This window comes from Falco peregrinus, chromosome 1, assembly GCF_023634155.1.
Source record: "Falco peregrinus isolate bFalPer1 chromosome 1, bFalPer1.pri, whole genome shotgun sequence".
In the NCBI taxonomy this organism is placed as follows: domain Eukaryota; kingdom Metazoa; phylum Chordata; class Aves; order Falconiformes; family Falconidae; genus Falco; species Falco peregrinus.
Window position 1 is genome coordinate 77,092,631 of NC_073721.1, and position 22,204 is coordinate 77,114,834.

Sequence of the window (22,204 nt, forward strand, 5' to 3'; positions counted from 1 at the left end):
AGAATCAGCCATTTAATCTGAATTAAATGCACATACTGTATTAACATGTGGTAAAGCATTATATTTATGTCTCAAAATCAAAATAAACAGTGATATAAATGAATAGCTGAATTCTGGTTTTCCATTTCAGGCCAAGAGATGGGGAACAGAATTTCAGTTCCCATGTCCAAAAATATTATGAAGGCTACTTGAATTAGTCTGTCATATGTTGTTTATAAGTAGTGGTTTAAAATCTTTGTATAAAAAGCCATGAGTAATTTTACAGTTCCCTCTATTTATTGTATGTGTGTGTGTCTGTTTCTAAGACATTTCAAGTATTCAGGTGTTTTCTGAGGTAACTGTATCCTACGTATGACTTGTTAGATCTGACAGGATTCATGTTCTCTTTCAGGAGACGCTGATAGATTGGTGTGATGAAAAGGAACTTAATTTGATTTTAACAACTGGAGGAACAGGGTTTGCACCACGAGATGTCACTCCAGAGGTGAGATAGTCCTGGAATAAGAAAAATCTGCCCTTTGGTGTAGAAATGTATGAGTTTGGGGGAAGGGGGTGATACCTTTTTGAAATTTCTTCTGTAACTTTACTTTGCAGTATCTCTGGACAGGTCAAGTCATACTCAACTTGGAAGCAGAAAAAGAATGTAGCACAAGAGAATTACTCTGACCTTGGGTTCTGACTCAAAACCATTTTCAAACTGGAATATAGCATAGCATAATGGATTTCCAGTCCCCTTACAAAACAAAATTCTAATGGCTTTTTGGCATAATTTTCCTTAGCACTGCAGTACAAACACTGCAAAGCAAGAACTTGTGTGGCTTTTTGTTGTGTCCTGCACAAGAAAAAGTCAGAGAGGAGAAACCCTTTAATTCTGCTTTGCAGACTACTGCATTGACAACTACTGCATTATAGGTTAGAGTGTGAGGCACATAGCAGAGGGAAAAAATTCTGTGCCAAGCTGCTATTTCTTTGCTTGACACCACGTTGTCAAAGAAAGCTAAACAGGCACTGTGGTGGAGGTAACATGCAGCAGTAAATGTTGCACGGTGTATCTGGTTACATTCCAGTTATAAGGAGCTAAGGTAAGGGGAGAAAAAAAGGAACTTAACCTAATAACCTCATGGCCATGAGTTGTCACGTGAAATGACTGTGTGGTTGCTGTTGACGTATTTTGGTATTTATAGTTCCAAATCAGATTGATATGAACTTTTAAGATCATATACTATTTTTTTCGTTTGCTTTTATTCTCTAAAGGGCAGAATTAAGATTTGAGTGCCTGAAGTGTTTATTTCTGTAATTTAACACATCTAAACTTCTCTGAAGTACTCATGCAAGTTTTCAATTGCTTAGACTTTCAACTTGGAGTTGATTTGAGTTCATTATAACATGCATACAATGCTTTTTGCTTACAAATGTGTTCTGTCAACCGGTGCCGCAGTTTAGCTTTTTCCTATTAGGAATCTAAAAATACTTAATTTATTGTATAACATTTGTGTAACTAAACAAACATGTAAATAAAATGTTCCTGTACATTACTTCTGATGTTTTTAAACTGCGTTCTAGAAACCTTGAGTAACTAAAGCCTAAAGGTCTGTGTGTCAGAAAATGGGAACGGTATAAGATGACCACAGTGTGCTAGCTAGTGAAACTGGATTTGCAGATGATTCACCATGCTAAAGCAACAGAAAGTGAAAAATCTGTTGATTAAATTGGTCTGTTAGTTGCGTCTAACATAATGGTTTTGAAGGTTGTATTCCCAGCACTGTGTAAAAGGAGGGCTGAATCTCTGCTTCAGTTTTACTGATCTATTACCTTTGTGCAGGGTCAAGCCTAGACAGTAGTGCCAGAGGAAGCATTGCAGCCAGTGCTAAAAATTAGCCACAGATTTTCAAGCAGCATTTGGGACAAAAAATAAACAAATGAGAACTCTGCACATAGCAAACACCTAGTATTTTCCTTACATTGCTTCATTGCTGTTCCTGTAATTAAGACAGATGTTGATTAGTTCTGAGGTTACTGTGAGCCATTTTAAAAACTTACCTGAATTGCTGAAATGTCTTTAGACTGTATAATAACACTGACATAAAAATTAGGAATAACTTGTACTGAAGAAAAACTGTTGTTTTTAAACGTAGTAGGTATGTAAGCCTTCGATTGGTTCTAACAGAAGTGTTCTGATGGTTGAATTATTCCCATACGTAAAAAGCATTTATATAGGACAGTGTTTACTCACTTTTCACTCATTTAAGTTGAATTAACTTGCAAGACTAAACTTAAATCACAGTGGAGACATCGAATCCTCAGTTTTTATTACAAAGTGACAATGATAAGGTTTGTTCTTATGATAGTTTATTAGATCATTCACTCAAACAAATGTTTTTAAGGAAAGAAAATTAGTTTGCCAGTGTGCCATAACAAAATCCTAATGAAGAAGCATAAGCTTTAGGCCCATATTTTATTTCTTTTGGGTCAATAAGAGAGCCAATTTGAAATGGAAAATTCATTATGTCAACATGCAAAGTGCAGTAGCAAGCCTTCAGGAAAACTTTCATTGATGTAGGAAGTGGTTTCAGTCTATTCTGCGTATAGTGTTTGTCCAGCATGCTTTCCTCTCATTGCTGAACTGATAATGAAATTATGTGATCATGACATTGTGCTATTGAGATGCCATCTTTGAAGACGTGACTTTAAAGCTGGTAATAATTTAATCTGATGCTGGAAGACACTTTAGCGTTTTTCTTGAGAGTAGGGAGAGTAGTCCCTCGGGTCATGTTTCAGCTGGAATGATTCAGTCCTGCTTCTCCTTATTTCTCCTGTACTTTTGATCAGAAAACACATTTTTATGCTTTATTTTCTGAGCATAGATACATAATTGCTATTGTACTGTACAAGATAAAGTTAGTTCCTGAGAGTATTTACAGCCCAAAGAATTAAGGTTAATTGAATTTTGTAATTATTGAATAAATTGAAATTAAGTGCCTAGCATAATGTATCTATTAAAATTAACTTCTTGAAATGTCATAAATTTATGATTAAGATTAAAAAAAAAAAATTCAGTTTCCCCACTCACTTTGCCTTTTAAACACTGTCAGAATCATACCAGGTTATTGCAGTTGTTGCAGTGATGTGTAATGACTTTTTTTATAATGGAATAGATTATTTTAGGCATATTCACAATATCTGATTTTTCTTACCTGTTTCTGGTCTCAAAATTTACAGCCTTGGTCTAGTCAGTGGGTGGGGAGAAGCTTTTGAATTAGTTACTGTGATTCACGTTTTGAAGCAAAGGTCAATTGAATTAAGCAGTGTGAATATCCTTCACTTTATTGTCTATATGACTAGAAGTAATGAAATACTGTGGATATTTAAAAAACAAAATTCACTCAATGGATGGCTGAATTTGAAGGAAACGTGTTGTAGATGTTGTTAGTGAATGCTGTAATTCTTCATCTGTTATGGCAGTTGGTGGTAGTTTGCATTTGATTTAAAACCGAAGTGTAGCCTTAAATTTGTAGATACATTTTTATTTTTTTTTACAATCTTATTTTCCCTATAATTTACGGGAGTAGTCTTTAAATCCATGCTGGAAATGCTTATACAGTCTGCTTGTTGATGTAAAAGTGTTTGTTCCTGGACAGAGAACATATGGCCCAAGTTAAGTTATTTTGGAACTTCTGGTTTATATTTACAGATGCAAACTTTTTTTCCTCAGAACTGTAATACTTGAGTGGTAGACAGTTACATTCTTACAGAATGTTAGTGATAATATACGTTAACGTTTGTGAAAAAAAATGAATGTGGCAACATTTTTATTGATCACTAGGTATCCTGAGACAAAAATGTATTTTCTCTATTGCTGTTGGTCAATACAAAGGAGAAAGGAAAAATCTCATGTGTATACATGACTCTGTGCAGTTTTCTGTCATCTTTACTTTTACATTTATTCTTTTGCAAAATTGTACGTCCAAAAAATTCACTTGTCTGCCCCCTAACAGAATCATCTAGCTGTTTTCATTCCTTCCTCTCTAGAGTGGCTTGCAAGTCTTGTTTGCCCCACCACCCCACAACTTTATGTACTGAGATAGTAGCAATAAAAATCAACTTACTGCACCTCAACTGGTGCTAGACGTCCTTGAGCTGTGTGGCTATGTGTATTCACAAATAGTTCACCGACACTGCAGATAATTGTCAGCCCTAAAATTCTGGGAAGACTTTAGAAGCATAGAAGAGCTCTCTTCCATAATGTAAAATCAGACAGATGTTTCCTTGCAGTCTTCCTCCTTTTCCAGTGCTCTGAAAAATTATGAATGCTCCTTTTGGTTCTTGCTGATTATATTCTTCAATATTTATAGACCATTTTTGAATGTGTTTAGACACATACTTGTTTTCATTTAATCTGACAATATATACACATATTTGTTTAATCCTTGGTCAAAATCTTCTGGTCCATGAAAAGAAATTGTTGTTCTCTGGAACTCTCTGCTATTTGTCAGCATTTTTCTGGAAAAAGCATGCTCTGAATGAATAAAATCCTCCAAACCGAGCCACACAAAAGCCACATTTGGAGAGAAGAAAGTCTATTCTGCTGCAATATAAAGTCTTTGTATATTCAGTTCAAAATTGCACTGGTGTTTTTGTAATCATTACCAATTGCAAATTTTCTATCACCTGGCTTTTCTCAGTTTCCTAAGATATCTTTCACTATTGCTGTTTCCCAAGCTGCTCCTTAGAATTTAGTGTGAATTTTCCTTCAAATTCCATCTTAATTCCACAGACTATTTTAATGTCTGTATCCTTCCATTTCTCTGTCCCAAGCAGTCGACAACCCTTCTAGTCTCAATTATTTGTAATTCTCATGCATGTGCTCTGTCTTTGCTTCCTCATCAACTTTGTTGGTGAAACAAGATGCTTGTTACACGACAGGGTATTTCATGTTACAGCCATATATATGCAACACACATTCCCCCCAGATTATCCACTGAGACATTTCTAATAACTTCTGTTTAATAGGGAATAATTTAAACTGGAAATACTATGCAGGGGGTTTTGTCCTCTCTGCTTCAAATGGTGCCTTTCCAGAGCAGCAGGATTTCTAGTATTGTTCATTGTGGGTGTGGGAGTACTTCTGTTCTTCTACATCAGTATCCAGCTCTTCTTTAGTATTATCACTGGGTCAAAAGAAACTAATTTTCTTTTTACAAACTGCCACTTCAGGATGACTCCATAGTGCGGAGGAATGAAGTCTTCATTTCAAACAGGACATTAGTCATTTTGTGGTAGGAATACTAAGAAATCATACCACCTCTAATTACCTAGGCTATTGTTTCAGTTTTTCACCCTTCAGTGGTCAAGGTACCTTCCAATTTAATAACCTTTTCCAGCATTTATTTTTGTAGTCTATTCTAAGACTGTAGTTTTCAGTGTCTCTTAATGGAGGTCTCAGTCCCTGTTAAGTTTGATTTCTGTGTAGAGCTATTTGTATAGAGCGTACTCTGTATGTATGATGTCTGATCCTGTAACTTGCCATCAGACCTTTTGAGAACTATTGTTCTCCATATTTCTTAGAAAATTACGTTTCCAACCCAGCTTACTACTAAAAGGTCTGAATTATGAAACCTTGCCAGGTGCATCTAGGCAACAAATATGCTTAAATGGAATAGGCTGCTCTGAGGCAGAGTCCTTCCAGATTCTGAGCTACTCTGTTAGAAGTTTATCAGCAATCCTGTAAGGTGCCATTCCCTTTTTCTTAGTTCTCCAGATAGTTCCTAGCTTATATGATTAGGTCTTTATCCAGTCTGCTTTAATTTTTCAATAAATTTTATTATTTGAAATGCTGTATTTGATCCAAATATATTTATATGCCTTATTAATTTAATTAAAAAAAATCTATAATTAGATTTTAAATCTCTTATTTGGAAGACATGTTATTATACCAGAATTGATGTATTTAGTTGCAAAACACTTTTCACTAAACAACTATTGCCATCTTCTTTGAGAAGCAGCAATACACAGATTATTTACACTACACAGTACATTGTCAGGTTACAGAACTGCCTGTGTCTTGGGAAGTTCCAGGCTGATTTAGCTGACTTACAAAGTGCTAAAAAGTGTGCTTTCTCTTGTTTGAGTTTATCAGGAAAACTTGGTAACACACCAGCATTGCTTAAGAGCTTGGTTGTGTTATCATTAACTGCAAACACTACATGGGAAGCAGTTGCAAACTACCAGGACCACTACAGTGAGAAATATGAGAGGGAAGGAAGCCAGATCCCATTTGAGCTCCATTTACTTGACTATCAGAGCTTACACAAAAAAAGAGAAGCCTCTCACCCCCCCACAAACCCCCAACCAAAAAAAAAAAAAAAAAGACAAAGCAGAAAATACATCCAGAGGGAGCATTCTTGAAGAATGCTAATTTTGATAAATTAAGAGGGCTTGGTAAATTCTTGATAATCTGCTACTTAAACAGCAGTTTTGAACGTGTTTCTTTGTGTGTCCAGCTGAGAGACTGGATTGAAAGAATGTACGTGTCTCAACTTGTTTTTTCTCTAGATTTCTCAACACAGACAAATATGAAGATGGTGGTGAGAAAAAAAAAAAGGAATAGGAATACAAAGGATACTTTTGTCTCTGTATATGGGATTGATGTGTCTAAAGCGGAAAGCTGCATACTTTTCTGACATTGCCTTTTTAAAAAGTGTCAGATGCCACAGAGGATATAGAAAAAGGTCAAAGAAATCTATGGTGGCTAGGAGAAATGCTTTCTGTGTGAGTTACACAACTCTATCAGTTTAGTGTATCATAAAGGACAGTAGGAAGGAACTTGGTTGTTATCTGTACGTACTTTGGGAAATAATAATATAAGGTATATACTGTATTACTATTTTAAAAAATGCTGTATTTTCTTTGGGAAAAAATAATTTAAGGTACCAACAGCTTTCTTAGTCTACTGAAGAGAATTGTAACAATAGCTGCTGAGTGGAAGCTTAAGCCAGAAAAGTCTAGTAAGAAAATCATCATAATGGAAGAACTTTATGGGTTTGGTTTGGTTGGTTTAACAATGAGAGAATAATCGCACAAACAAATCCACCTAAAGAAGAGCTGTATTCTCTGTTTTAATTCTGTCAAATCGAAAGTGATTGATTGTGGGAGAGATGTTTTCAAAAACTCAAGTTATCTTGTATTCCTTACAGAAATCATGAATGGTGTTTAATGAATTATCCTGTGTGGAAGGCCAAACCAGGTTCTAGCCTGACGTTCTCTATAGGTTAAATGAGAAGATAGTAAATAAGCAATTTTGTCTCCTGTGTCCAAAAGGATTACATGAATTGCTTCTCTGTCTATTTTTTTAAATTGGAAGCTCTGATAATATTGGCTGAGGATGCTGGGGCAACATCTTTGGAATTATTTAACTACTGTGTAATTTAACCTTCTGTGTAGAGTCATCTGATCATCATACCCTGAAGATAATACTAACAGAATTCCTGTTAAGCAGTTTAGTATTTTTGCCCATTTGAGGATCAATTTACTTGCTTTGGTTTAGCTTTCCTTAATACTTTCAAATAGCAAATAGAAGTTCTGTTTTCTGTCTTTCAAACATGTATGTAATGTTTGCAAACTCCGTTGAAAAGAAGAAAACAGTAGTAAAGCAGTATTAAGGGATGTGAGTGTTTCATAGAATGAGAAACAAAGCCACAGTAACAAGCCAGGAAATCTTGCTTTTTTGTCTTAAATTTTTCAATTAAGTTTTTTATTCTAAGGTAATATCAGAATGGAAGTTGGAAGAATGCTCAACATATCCCATGGGTGGACAAACAGTTTATATCTCGGTGATCCCAAATACTTTCAAAAATACACCCAGAAGAACACTATGGTTATAATTTCCTTTTTGTTGGGGTAAAGAGAAGAATTCTCCTATTCTTAGCATTACTGATACCCTTTAGCCGTGTTTTCACTGTAGGGACCACAGCTCATATGTATATCTCTCTGTTAGTTTTAATTAACTGGCTTTGCTTGTATTGGCAGTGTAGCTGTGACAGTGGATGGATCTTGCAGTTCTTTCTGTAATGGGGGGAGAAAAATATGCCAGCCATAGGACTTCTGCATAACGAAATTTTCAATTTAGAACTTTTGGAATTTTTTTCCTCTTAGGCATTTCTAAAAATAGTTTCCATTAAAACATCTCTTTACATTAGATAATAGGGAACTGAACAAAATTAAACATCAAGTTAAGGCAAAATAATCTTGAAAACATTGTCAGGCCTGTAATTATTCAGTTCTTGCCCTTAATGTGTCTTCTTTTTTTCTGGTCATGGCCTATTACAAAGAGTTTAATAAAAGCTTAATATGGAGAAAATTAACAAAAAAACGTATAGACATGTTAGGAAGACTTGTCTATGAAGGCAGCTTAAAGAAATGATAACCAGAGGGAAAATACTAGTTTGGATTTAAGATGTATCAAAAATTGAGTGGATTAGTCCTTTTGACATAAGCACACCAGAACAGCAAAATGACTCACTATTAAAATAATTGATCGTTAAAACTAATACTTATTAAAGAGTAGAGAATTTCTTATTTGCTCCTTGCCTGCTATGTAGGAGCTTTTCCAGCCACTAAATGGAAAGAAACGAGAAGAGTCTTGGAAAAACAGCTGGCTGCAGCAGTTATTCTTAGGATTATAACTAGTCCTTTGCCTGCTCTTGGTAATCGCTACCACATGGAGCAGTGAAGCTTTAGCAAAATGTTGAATCAGTATAAGTACCAGAACAGAAAACCAAAATTACTGTTGTCACACTCAGACATGAAAGTCTTACCAATTATGAACAAGAAGGTATTACTTTTTAACCTTAATTTAGACGTATTTTAGCTTCTTGTCACTTCATGCATATATTGTTTTTCCTCATTCTTTTGTAATGAGAATACCCAAATTAATAGTGAGGTGCATAATCTACTGTGGATTATTTATTACTGACATTTAAATTTTCACTAGATGTTAAAAGTGCATCTTTTTCTCCACGAATAAACACCTTCGTATGGTTTGCTGAGATCAGTTTGTCAAGTTCATTTTCATTGAGCCTTGAAAGTTCTCCCTTTGGAGAGAAGGTGCTAGCAATTCTGTTTTTCATGTGTTGTGGCTGACTGTAGTTGCTGCTGACCACAAAATACAGGATTTTATAAAACTGCTAATGCATGCTCTAAGTACCTCGTACTCTGTAGTATTAATAACTACCCTGGTTCCGCCAATATATGCTGTTCCTGGCTCATTTATGCCGTTATTAGTCATCTGATGGAAATCTCGGTCTCCTCTGCATAAATTCCTTGTCTTTTTTTTCTAAGCCCTAATAGTAGGATTTGATACAGGAGAGTTTGGGTATGGAAGAAATTCCTGTTCTGTGACCCTGATTTCTACATTCAAAGTTATATTAACCTCTGTTATGCCTGTGCCTTGCTTAGCTATAAGGAGAATGAGTGGCTGATACCCAGAGGATCAGTATAAATAATGTTCTGTCAGCTTAGCCTATTACTACTGTATTCCTTAAAAGCTTTATTATATATGAGTACATGGCCAGTTCATATGGATTCTGTCCCTGTGACCTTTCCAAATCCTAATTCAGCAGTGCATAGCAGAACTAATGATTCCTTTATTGTGTCTAAGGTTCTCCACAATTTGCAGGAGAGGGAAGAGTTGCCTTCTTGTTGCATAGTATTGCCTTATCAAAGTGAGATGTAGGTTTTCAGCATTACTAATAAGAAGTTACTATGCAGGCAGATGAGTACACTCACAATATGGACTTCTAAGAGGACAGAAATAGTGAAGTTTGATTCTTGGCTGGTTGACTTAGTTACTAGGAAGATACTCAAAAAAACTCATGACTAAAATGAAAGATGAGTTAAATTACTGAATTCTATTACTGCTGGGATTTTCTCAGTTTCTATGTTCCAGAGTTCATTACATGTTTTGAAACAAAACAGCAGCTAAGATTTCTGAAACATGGTTTAATTTGTTTTTAAAAGCCATGTTAAATAACAGAGTGTTTAAGGTAAACAGAACGGGAGACTCAAGGTAAAAAAAGGTCTTGATAAGTTTTGCACTTTTAACTCTTGCCATAGAAGAGGGTTACCCCACAAGACTCATAAGACTAATTATCTTCATTAGAGTGTGGATGTATCTAAGCCAAATTCAAACACCAACATACACTAGTGATGAGTAACAGTTAATGATGACTTCAGTTTATCTCACAAATGGCCGGCATTGGCTAATGGGTACTCCTGTTCATCTTCACAAGCTATTTTGCAGTGGATATGGGATTGAGCTCACAAGACCATCCCCTTTCCCCTCTTATACACCTTGTGCTAGAGGTAAGTGTGGTTTTGGGGAATAAGGGTGGGATGTCATGAGATGAAAGTGATGTGGGCTTCTTTAAATTTTTCGCAAACCTCAATAAAGGCATGTATCTGGGGATGGGCAAAGATTCAGCTGAATTCTTATTTTTTGCCCAAAGAGATTACCCAGTCCTAAATTGACATGCTTTACTTGAACTGGGAGTCAGAAATCCCTTTTCTCTTCTGTTTTTCTGCTGCAGAAATTCCCAACATTCCCATTATGTGGGCTCCAGAGAGGGGTAAGCAACATCTTCAATCCCACCCAATCATTTCCAAACTAATTCTTTGCTAGTATTTTTTTGCTTTTTTAATCATCATCAGAAACAGTTTTTAGATGCATTTTTCCCATTTGTTTGGTTTTCTTGTGGATTCTCATATTTTTGTTTTATAGGAAGGTCCCATGGCCTCCCCAAGTGCTAGGGTCAGACTCATCTGCTGTTTCCATTTGTGTGCTATTCTCCTGTGGATTTTCATGGTTCACTCTGATCTAATGATATTACCAGAGGGTGAGCATCTAGATTCTTGGGACTGTTTCACTCGTGGTATCCTAAGTCACTGAAAAAGCACTGCCACCCTGCTGCCCTGTCAATTGGTTGGCAGGCTTATATTTTGTCCTTGCTGACAGTCGTGTCTGATTATTCCTGGGCTTTGGTCTTTTGCTGCCTTGACTGTCTGGGGACTGCCTGGCATTCACCACTCTCTTTTATTCTCTCTACCTGCTGGCTGTGTGGCATTGTCCTCCTGAAATCTTGGCCCTTTGCCTGACTGTCTGGCATTACCTCTTGACCAGCTAATTGCTTGGCACTGACCACCTATTGCCCTGTCCATCTGTTGAACGGCATGTATCGCCTCCTTATTGTCCTTTCAATCTGATTGCACATGGGCATGTGCCTTCCACTGCCCTGTCTCCTGCTCCGACTGCCTGGCATCATCTTCCTGCTGAGTGCATCTGCTGACTTTGCGGAATTGCTGCTTGGCACACCTGCTGACTGTTTGGTACTGCTTTATCGACTTGCTGAATGTCTGGCATTTTCCTCCTGGCTTTTCACCTGATCCTTGAATATAGTGTCCCCTCACTGCTCTTTGAGTCTGCTTACTCACTGATACTTGCTCTTTTGCTGTCCTGTTCACTTGCTTTTATGCCTGGCATTTCTATCATATTGTCCTGCCCACCTGCCTAGATTTTATTTCTAAATATGCACTAGTCTGAAAAAAATAAGAATTGTAAGGAATGAGGAAAAGATATTGTCTGCCTCCTTCATGATCTGATTCAATTGAACATACCAGCCAAAAACTGATCTCAGTACCAGCATCCAGCTTTTTCATACAACTGCTCAAAACCCTTTCCCTCCTTACCAATAAAAATAAACAGCTGAGTTGTATTTAGTCTTTGCTTCCATCACTTCATTCGACAGGTATATTACTGTTCAGTAATACTGTATTCAGTATTATATTTAGTAGTAATTAAGTACTAAAACACATCACTAATATTACCTATGGTAATTCTCAGAATCCATGGAAGGTAGGTGATAACAGGGGAAAAAAAACGATCTGTTGCTGAGGCTCGGAAAGATTAAGGTTTGAATGTAGAGCTATGTTCAGTAAACACTGTGGATCAAAGGAGCTAAATAAATTTTACAGAGCTCTTAATTTAAAACACAAGGTTCCAGCTAAAGTAAAAAAAGTCATTGGATCAGTGTAGCATTACCAAACCGCATTGTGTCCTAGTTGCTGCTTACTCCTCTTTCTGTACTGGAAGAATGGTCAGTTGCCAGTTTACAGAAAACTTTTGTCACTCTGTCACAGATTAAGAACAAGGACTCGACTACATCTGTAAGGTCCATGGTAAGGGAATAAATCATTGTCACAGTTTAGAGTAAGAAGCAGGATTTCCTGCCTCTTCTTTTAATTCAGCTCACTTGACCTCTCTTTTCCTAGCCCTGTCAAAGTTTCTAGTGTTTGTGGTTTTATTTGCTCTTTTGAATTTAGTACCAACTAGGAACTGGAGAGAATATTCTGTCGTAATTAATCCTGTCATAATTTCATAATGAATTCTTCCTACACTTAAAATAATTGTATGTAATATTCTTTTAACTTTAGCTTTTAGTCCCTCCAAATATAATATTCCTGCTTTTGCTATCTTCAGAAATACCCTAATTATGCTAAATGATGTCTAACTGTGCAGGCAGGGCAGCATCCCTTGAGTAGCCTCTTTCACCTGTGTGAGACCAGCTGTCGAATCCAAGAGCTGCTGTGGGAGAGCACCTCGCTCCCATGCTCCCAACACCAGCTTGCCCCTGTGGAGGATGGCTCCCAGTACAGCAATGTTCCAAGTAAGAGCCACTAGGAACCTTCTCCCAGTTTTCACATTAACCTTTAAAAATCCAATAAACTTGTATTCTGCTCTGAGGAACTGGAGGACATGAATGTCCACCTTTACTCCATTACAGCCTCCTAGGCTCTCCTGTCCTCTCTCTTCTCAGCCTTTCCAACCCTCCCTTGCTTCTCCAAGCATATTTTTTTTCCACAACTTTGCGAACTCTTAAAGACAGTAGGCTGGCAGTCTCTCACCTCCCACCAGCTTCATGCTGTTGAGGGGTCTGGTGACAAGAACAGATCTAGTGGCAATTCTCTTTCTCCAAGCTTTAACTTCCAGTGTTACTTTTCTGCTTGCCTAGACTGTTGTTTGAGAAGTAACATCAGATGCTGGACGGGAGGAGGAAGCCCCCTAAGCACTCTAGCACTGCTGGGCTGCAGAATGCTGCTACAACTCACTTCTTATCCCAAGAACCATAAGTCATTTTTCCTCGTATCATTTTAGCTATTTTTAATATATTTTTTTAAAAAAAAAAAACCTCAGGAAAATGACTAGTTTTCAAGTAATATTCAGGTTTTATAAACTTCAAGTGCAGAAAAGCATCAGAAACTAGAGGAAAATAAACAGTGCTTTTTCTTGAATGTATGGAATTTTCTTGGTTGAAAGTTACACCTGCCGAAGAATTGATGCAGTGCTGTCTCAGGCAGCTTCTCTGTAAAGTATCCAGGTAAATCAGTTTTCCATCTGCAGTGATCAAGTTATGCTACAAATATTTTCATCAGTTAAAAACCAAAATCTATGTTAAGTTGAAAGACCACTTGGTAATTTTTGTCTTGCAAGTGAGTCAAAATTTGGTTAAAGAAATAATTTGCATACAAAGCCCTGGAAATATCATATCTGTCAAATCACTGTAACAATTCAGCACAACATTATTTTGTCTTTTATTCTAGGGGGTTTTATTCTTTGTTTTGTTTTGTTTTTGTTGAGGTATACTTTAGCCTCTCCTGTGTACTTTTTAACAAAAAATTAGCTTCTGGAACAGTCATAAAGAGTTACAAGTCTTTCTAGCTCAGAGGGTTTCCCTTTCCAGGATAACTAAATTTCCTGTTATCAACCTTACTGTATCTCAATTTTATTTCCTCTTGTTAGACTCTTTTCCTTCCCTATTATCTCTGATTAAAAAAACTTGTTACATATCTCATAGTCATTTCCTGAACTACTGTGTCTAAATCCTACATACTATTTGAGGAGAGTGTTTTTCATGTATCCTCACTTCAATGCAGTATTTAAATTTCATTAACATTTTTTACCGTTTGCTTTCTTTATTCCTCTCTGTTTTCTAAAGGTATCCTTTCTGATGGTAGTCAGCATTGTACCATCCAAGCAGCTAATTTCTTCAGTTGTTTCTGAAAAGAAAACAAATTCCTAACTAATGCAGGTCTTTTGCTCTCAAAAAGACAGACAGCTATATAATTATTTTGCTACCCTTGGGATTTCCAGAAAGCGTTCCACTGCCAGATCCCTTTAATTACTGCTTTCAGTTTCAGTTGAAGTTTTCCATACTTTTGAGAATAATGTGTCTTGACTGACTCCTATCTGCTTGGAATTCAGATTTTATTATGTCTCTGTGTTGCTTCTGGATCCAGTTTGAAAAAATTACTTGGTTAATTTAGACAAAAATGCCTCTAGATGATACATGTTGTTCTAAAAAAACATATGTATTTAGGTTCATGCATTGACAACAGCAGTAAAGGCTTTTGCTGTCACAACTCATGTAATGATTTGCAGAAGGTGTATTGATACCGAGTAAGTTCCAGTGCCTCTCTACTGTTACCTCTTTACTTAGTGGGTAAATAGCTTTTGTTGGAAGAATGAGGAGATGGATACACCAAGCAGATGTAAGAAGCAAGACAATACTGGTTTTATGTTGATTACTTCTGAGCATCGCAATTTGTAACCTATGATTTTTTTCTTTGATACATATATTTGGGAAGATTTAAACACTCCATCCTCTGGGTTCCCTTTTCTTAAAATGTCCTTTAGAGTACAGGCTAGGAAAAGGTGTTAACATGGTTATAATGCAGTTTTAACTGATTCCTTGCTAAGGTAATATCCATGGCTTAAAGTTAGTGAATTTCCTTAGTAAATTAAACTGATGCCGTCACCGAGTTTGTACATGGAAGAAGACCCAGTCATCCATTCTTCAATGACTGTTGCAGAATTTTTCCACCCCATACCTTTTTCTGTTGTTCTGTCCAACCAGGTTTTAGATTTTGAATTTGCTGGAGCTTCTTTCACTTCACTCGGGAGTTTGAAAAAGTCAGATTTCGTGGATCAGGAATTTTAGCTGAAAGTGCACCTAAACTTTTGTTTCATCAGTGCGTTACTGCTCTCATAGGTCATCATAGTCTAAACAGTCTAAAGACTAAATAGTCTTTTCCACCCTCACTATTTTCTTTCAGGAAATATTTGTATACCTTAATTAGGTTTTTTATTTTAATAATTTGCAGATAGACTGTAGTGTTTATGAAACAAGCTTTATATTGTGTACTGTTGCAGTCAAGTACCTCACTCAGGTGGTGGATTTTGTGGATTTCGAAGCTGAATGAAGCCTGCACATTGCACCATATCATATTTTTTGTCTGAGTTTTTGGGCTACAGCTCCCTTTTCAAGAGTGAAAATTGATTGAGTTATTCCTGCTTCTTTCTACAAGCTGACCAGTTCTTCCTTCTGAACCAAATAGTGCTGATGTGTGCAGTGGTGTACAGAATTACCCCATGAACAGCAAGGCCTAAAACCACAATCTCTCTCAAACTCTCCTGCAGTTCGTGCAAGTTCTACTGATTTCTGCTGTTCAGCATTGGTGTTTCCTGGAATAAGAACAGAGAAGGGCAAAAAGTTTTTAGATGTCTTTGTCTCCTAGGGATTTTGTTTCCTGCAGCATCTTACTCAGAAGCTGCTATTAACTCATCATCACTCGTAGCAGGCAAGAGGGAGTGTGTAACAGTAGTTTTCTTTCAACTTTTTTAAGCGTAACAAAGATGATTTACTAACCTAGCTGGAACTTGTGGGGTTTTCTGAATTAATAGCTTTCACATTGTTAAGACAACTTAATATTTTCCCTGGAAATATTTTCTGTCTTTGTTTCTTTTCCTTGCTAACTTTTTTGTAAAAGAGGGGGGTTTTATTTCATTCATTTAATCAGACATATGGTATTGGGCAGCTTACCTTAGATGCATATGATTTCTGTGTTACTCTGAATTACTGTCTTCCATCATCCATATACATTATATAGAAATATTGCCATCTGATTTTCTACTTTAAGTTAATCTGCTTAGAGCTATGGTGTTTGTAGTTGCTGTTCTCTTGAGTGTGAATGCATTGCTGTGATAGCGAGCTGCTTAGCATTTTTTGCAGTTCAGTCCTGTGTACGTTTTAAGTACACAGAGCAAACTAACTTTTTTCCTGTGCCTTTCTAAGAAATTCCTCTGCCTTACCAGTTGTTAAAGCTACCACTTTTCTCAGTGATCCGCTGCTAGTATAAAAATCAGTCTGCTGAAAAGGTTTGGACACAGTGATTTTTATTAGAAAGCAGAAAGATTTTTCTGCACAACATGGTCTGGTGCTTCAAGCACATCAGAAGTGTGTGTAAGAAGTGCTTATATACCTATGTTGCTGTATCTATTATTAGTGAAAAGATGCCTACATTTTAGAACGTCAGAGTTTTGAAGTAAAGAGTTAGGTAGTTAGGACATAAACTGACAGTTTGTCTGAACAATGCAAAATGGCATTAATGTGAAAGCATTACTCTGTCACAGCTGAGTAGTGTCAATAAATGATTGAACTGGTTTTAGCTGGTGCATGAAGGATACTGTAATGTTTTCTAAAACTGGAAGAAACTGGTGTTTTGGATACAAAACTGTATACAAAAAGATCTTAGGAACAGTGAAATAAAAGATAAATATTTCATACTGGATTTTGTTATCTTGTTAACTGTTATTAAGTGTTGTAAACCATTAATTAAATAGTAGTCAAATCCCAGAGGAAAACATAAACTTGATATATTTAATATTCCTCATTCAGTGTAGATTAGAAATTCATCTATCTTCCGTTTCAGTGCTCTGTGCTGCAGCAGTCTCAACAAAGTACTTTAAGTCTGCTCTTTGAGAAACCTTTTCATCCAATTGTTTCCAATTGGGAAAGCAATATTCTTTGTGCCGGGAGTTAAATAATCCTGTATAGGAAATGGTTTGACAGAATGCACAGCAAGTCACTTTATTTTTCAAAATCTGTTCAGTTGTTCAGTTCCAATGAACGCATAATTTGCGTGTGCCTAAATTGAAAACTATTCAGACTCTGAACACATGATTTGCATCACTGGGTCTCACAAAAGAATCCTTTCTATGAGTTTTTAGGTTATGGCAGGAGTACTTTAAACCTGTTATTAGAGATGCTTTATCATTTACTTGGGGAGTAAAGATACTGTTTAGGGAATCTTAAGAGAAGTTAAAGTTACTTTTTTGTAATTGTTCTATTGCCGTGGCATATACTTGAAAAATTATCACTCAGTAGTCCATCCTTTGTAGTGCAGAAGGTGTATTTTAGGAAGGTTTTTTATTTTAATCTTCAACATTGATGATTTGAGTTCTGAAATTGTTTGGAAGAGCTACATTACCCGTGGCTGGTAAAACTGACTGAAGTTTCAGAGTACAAATATTTCATATACAATGTTTGCTTTTGGCAGAAGGTAGCAAATGAGAGGAAACAACAGACAACATTCTCAAAAGAAAAGAGTTCCACATCTCAGTCCAACTACCAAATGTGTTGGAGCTAAAACATTGTAAAATTATTTATTTAGAGAAGTGAAATTGCAAGTAAAAATTTGTGGTTCTTTCACTGCCCAAGAAACTGGGCAAGTTCTTAAGTGAAAGCAGCGTACATTTCTACCTGGAGGCCTCATTCTTTAGGTGTACTGATGAGGATCTCCGAGGAATAGTCTCTTTTCTCTTCCCGAGGTACTAATATCACAACTAAGCAAAAGTGACAAGTTTGTTTCCATTACGTATTTCTAGACCTCATTAATTAATGTACTTGACACACACACACTCCAAAGAACACAATTTGGCACGAGTTTTGTATGAAATTAAACTGACTGTACCCTGACTCTCCTTTGGTATAGGTACATAGTTTAGAAGATAGTATGCATGACCAGAAGCAGTGTACAAGGTTATTTTTTTAATGAGACAGTGCTCCCTAGTTATTATATAGTTAGCTAAAGCTTATTACATTGTCAGTTACATTAATTGTAGAATTATTATTTATACTTTTATTAAGATATTGTAGATATTCTTATTGATACTCACTTCTCACATTTCTTCTGTATGATTCTGTGATTTGCAGAGAAGAAAATTTTTCACTTAACAGATTTTGTTCCACTTCAGTTTTTAAAAAACTTTGCACAAGTTGTGCTGGATTGCGTTATACATTTTACACTGAATACAGAACAACTTGAAGTAGCTGACGGAAAACTTCAAAGAACAATAATGATTATTAGATAAAATTTTAACAGTGCTTTTGTAATAGCAGAGTGGTCTCACTACCTTTACCAGCAAGTCTTCAGCTATACTACTTCTGTTGAAAAGCAAGGGATTCATTCTTACGTGAAGTGGATTCAAATGGGAAGTGCTGCTGTTTGCAAGTGAGCAGGGGGGCTGGAGAAGGAAGTAGGCACCTGACCCTTCTTTGTAAGCAAGTGCAGTGGCTTGTTTCCAGCTGTTGTTTTAACAAGCTAATCCTCCTAACCTGTCCACCTTTGCAAATACTCTACCTTTTGCAACTGGCTTCACACATACCATTATAGAGCTGTAACATACTGCATCTGGTGAGCTGCATACATCATAGAGCCTAAACACATTCCTCACAGTGCAGAAAAGCATTTAGTAAGTGTTTTGTATGTTTGATTAGCTGTTTTTAAACATGATGGTTCTATTGGTTTTATGACAAGGTATGGGGTGGGCAGTACCATAAAATTAAGATAAGCTTGTGAGGCATAAATATTTTGTAAACATTTACTATCTTAATAGAAATGAGGATTAAAAAAATTATTATTAACACAATGTATATTAGAAGTGGTATTTAGAAGATGTACATGGTTTTGTTGCCAGCTGCACCAATTTCATTAAAATGTCTATTATGCAAATGAGGCAGTCCAGTCACTGATCTGTGGAGCTTATGCAAAATGTAATCAGATTTAGCTCAAAACTCAGATACAGACCTACAGAGGTGCAGGAACAAGTTACAGATTCCACAATGTTGCTTCCTCTGGTATATTAAGTTACATTTTCAGCTTCTTTATTGTGTATGAAAGTGTGAAGCATCTTCCACAAAATATTTTGCAATCTGTAAGTAAAAATGAAACTGAGTGTTATGAAGTAAATCTTTTGATTATCGTTTGATTTCAATTAAAGAAAAGTTGTTCTAAGGAAAGTTACAATAAATAACAGAATTTTTATTAACAAATATACACTTAGGAAATTCTTTGTTTACAAAAATAACTATCATTGGGGTCCAACTATTAAAAATTAAATATATTTATGTCTTGGTCATCCATAAGTCACTGAGTATTGTTAGAGGTACCTCTGCCAGCCAGTTGCTTTTTATGGTCATATACACAGTGGAATTGTACTGACAGAATTGTTTGCAGATTCGGTTTATAAACAAGAAGGACATGGAATTAGCTTCTGGCATTGGAGTCTCTTCATGCCATAGGCGTTAAGTTTCACTAAATGGCACGATGGATCCCAGTGAAGAGTGAGGGAGTTTGGAGGATGCAAGGTACGGGCAGAAGGAATCATGGATATGGGGAGAAGCCGAGAAAATAAAGTCTGTATTTAATCTAATCTAACAGCTATTATTGCTGTGACACTTTTGCTTCTCCTCAAGATAAATTCTGTAGGATAATTCTGTCACATTTGGGATCGTGCTGACACTGACAGCCAGAGTCACTGCAAATACACTGAGTGCAAGCAAACTTCAAATGAGCATTCTCGTTCTGCAGTTATTGTCAGTGAAATTGTGTTATTGGTGCATGCAGATACATCAGCTTGTAGCATTCATTTTTAGTTGGTTACATTAGTCGGGGTTTAATCCACTTTTGGCTGTTAGTAGATTTGAGCTGGGAGAAGAAAAGGAAACAGAACATGTAATCAGATCAGTTATTGGAGGAATATGTACCAAGCTGACCATTGCCAAGAGCAAAAGGCGATAGAGTAAGCCACCCTAATATGTTTAGATATGAGGTTTTTTTATTTTATGTAAAACAATCTGCAAAAGCCTGGAAGAGCTCTCAGTATGTGTCTATGTGTGCCTGACACCTCTATTTCTGCAACCTGTATTTCTTACTGTACTAAGAGAAGAAGCAGATAAGTGATTTTTAGGCAAGAAGTTCTAATCAGTCTAGCTCCATGTAAGCTCTGTTTTCTTCCCTGCAAAATAAAGAGTATGGAAGTAGACAATAAGCTGAAATAGCTGACTTGTGAATAGGAATTACGGGTACACGTATTCTCTCCAGCAGAGGTGTACTGAATAACTTGAAGATATCTCATCTCTGAGCTGAGAGATGCGATTTTTGTTCCTAAAGCATACACTTCTTACACAACTGGTTGACAGATGTGACTGATGTTTTTGTTGCATATTTGACTGATCTGTCTCCATAGTTCTTTCTCCAGTCTTCTCAGGTTTGACTGTGGTCTGTGAGCTCTGTTGCAGAGGGCATATAGGTATTTCTTTGGTTAGGCCCTTCCAAGACATCCGCTTTCAATGGAAAGCTCAAATAGGTAATAAAATGTCATCTATGCTAATTCTGTAGTCTGTTAAATATAAATTATCTGCTAATTTGACCATTAATTTGCATAAATAGCTTTATGATATGCAGAGTCATAGATTTAAACTTTTTCAACAGAAATAGTATTTTCAACAAAGACAATCTCGGTCATCTTAATTGAATTTATTATGACTTCTTAGTCTCGTATTTGCATTTTAGTTGAAGAGATAAAACTACGTTACTGTCCCAAAACTGCTGAAGATTATATGATATGTCTCAGATCATTACTTACTGTTAAGGTCAAACTCTGTTATGCTTAATACCTGAAACACAAAGATAAGGAGTTTCTGAACATTTCAGGAAGAGTAGTCCTAGGTCTTCTAATTAAATCAGTCTGCAGTGGGTATGTCTTCCAGAAGCTGCCTGGGAGGACTTCCACAGGTTAGGAACTGAACTAACTTTATTTAAATGGAGGCAAAGAAAGGCAGTGAAGCAGCAGAGAATTCGGTGAAACCATTTGGCAGTGAGCCATCTGTTAAGCAACTACAACTACGTCAAAGATCTAAAAATATATCAGTTGGTTTGGGAACATAATGCCCTAACTACAATAAAAAGGCACTTTGAAAACAATCGAAAATGTGTTTTAAAATAAATCGCATTTATTCATATAGCAATGAAATATAAAAAGAACTGCTCTCATAGACATTGTTAGTAAGTCTTGAATAGTTTGCGAAATATTTATTTAATTGTTAGTCTGTGCTTCTCCTCTCTGGAGTAGAAACTACTGTTTTATTTCATTCCCATTGTCTCTCTCTGGTTCCCCCAGAGCATGGCACTTCTATCGTGTGCTGTCTTCCTTTTTGCTTCTGCGTTTCCCTCATGTATTGTCTGGCCAAGCCACCTTGTGCAGTCCTTTCCCCATCCCACTCCATTCCCTTGCTCTACTCTCATTCCTGCCCTTCTGACAATCCTGCTGCTTGGACTGCCTCTCTGCAATTCTGACTTTCCTCTTACGCTTCCTTCTTCTCACATTCCCCTCTCCTGCCTAAACTACAAACCTCTCCTTTCTTTGCAGCCTCCAAACTGGCCTTTCTGCATTTCTGTCTCTCTCCTGATTTTTTGCTTTTACCTTCAAGTGCTTAAACGTGTGTGGAACCCCTCTCTTCCACCTCCATCTTGTGTCTGTCTGACTTCTTTGCACTACCACCTTACACGGAAGAAACTGAGGATACTTCTGTTGCTGTCATTTTAGTATTTTATGCAAATTTACTCTGGTATTGTCCACCTGCTTTTTGTATAATCATCAGCTTCAGGTTTGAGAAATCAGTGTATGGCTCCAGTACTGATGAAGGCATCAGTGTGACAGCTGTGAATGAAATCTCCTCGTCATTTTTCCCTGCTTCTGCCCATGTAATAGTGTCGTCATTGTTCTAAGAAAGCCAGGGGCAAGAGCCTTGATCTGTGATTCATTGTGTGCCAACACTATGGCCCCCTGCAGCAGGCAAAAGCTGGCTGATGGTGAGACTACCAAGAAAAAAATCACCCATGAAATGAAGTTTAACAAATTGATTCAGTCTTGCTAGAATACTAGTAAAGTGTGAAGGTGCTGAGTCACTAATTCTTTTAACATTATGCATGCAGGTAGGTGTTGGTACCAGACAAGTAACTCCTGAACTGGGCA

The 22,204-nt window shown here is 36.6% G+C and overlaps 1 protein-coding gene across 9 annotated transcripts in view; it reads left to right on the forward strand.

Annotated features, from left to right (window-relative positions):
• Positions 1-22,204, forward strand: part of GPHN (gephyrin) — a 297,031-nt gene that overhangs the window by 154,921 nt on the left and 119,906 nt on the right. For 8 of the 9 annotated variants that reach the window (XM_027777278.2, XM_013305412.3, XM_027777280.2 and 5 more), the window contains one exon: positions 392-484. The exons of the other annotated variant lie outside the window; for it this stretch is intronic. In XM_027777278.2, the coding sequence (XP_027633079.1) occupies positions 392-484 (93 nt within the window). The remainder of the gene's footprint in view (positions 1-391; positions 485-22,204) is intronic. 9 annotated transcript variants of the gene reach the window in all.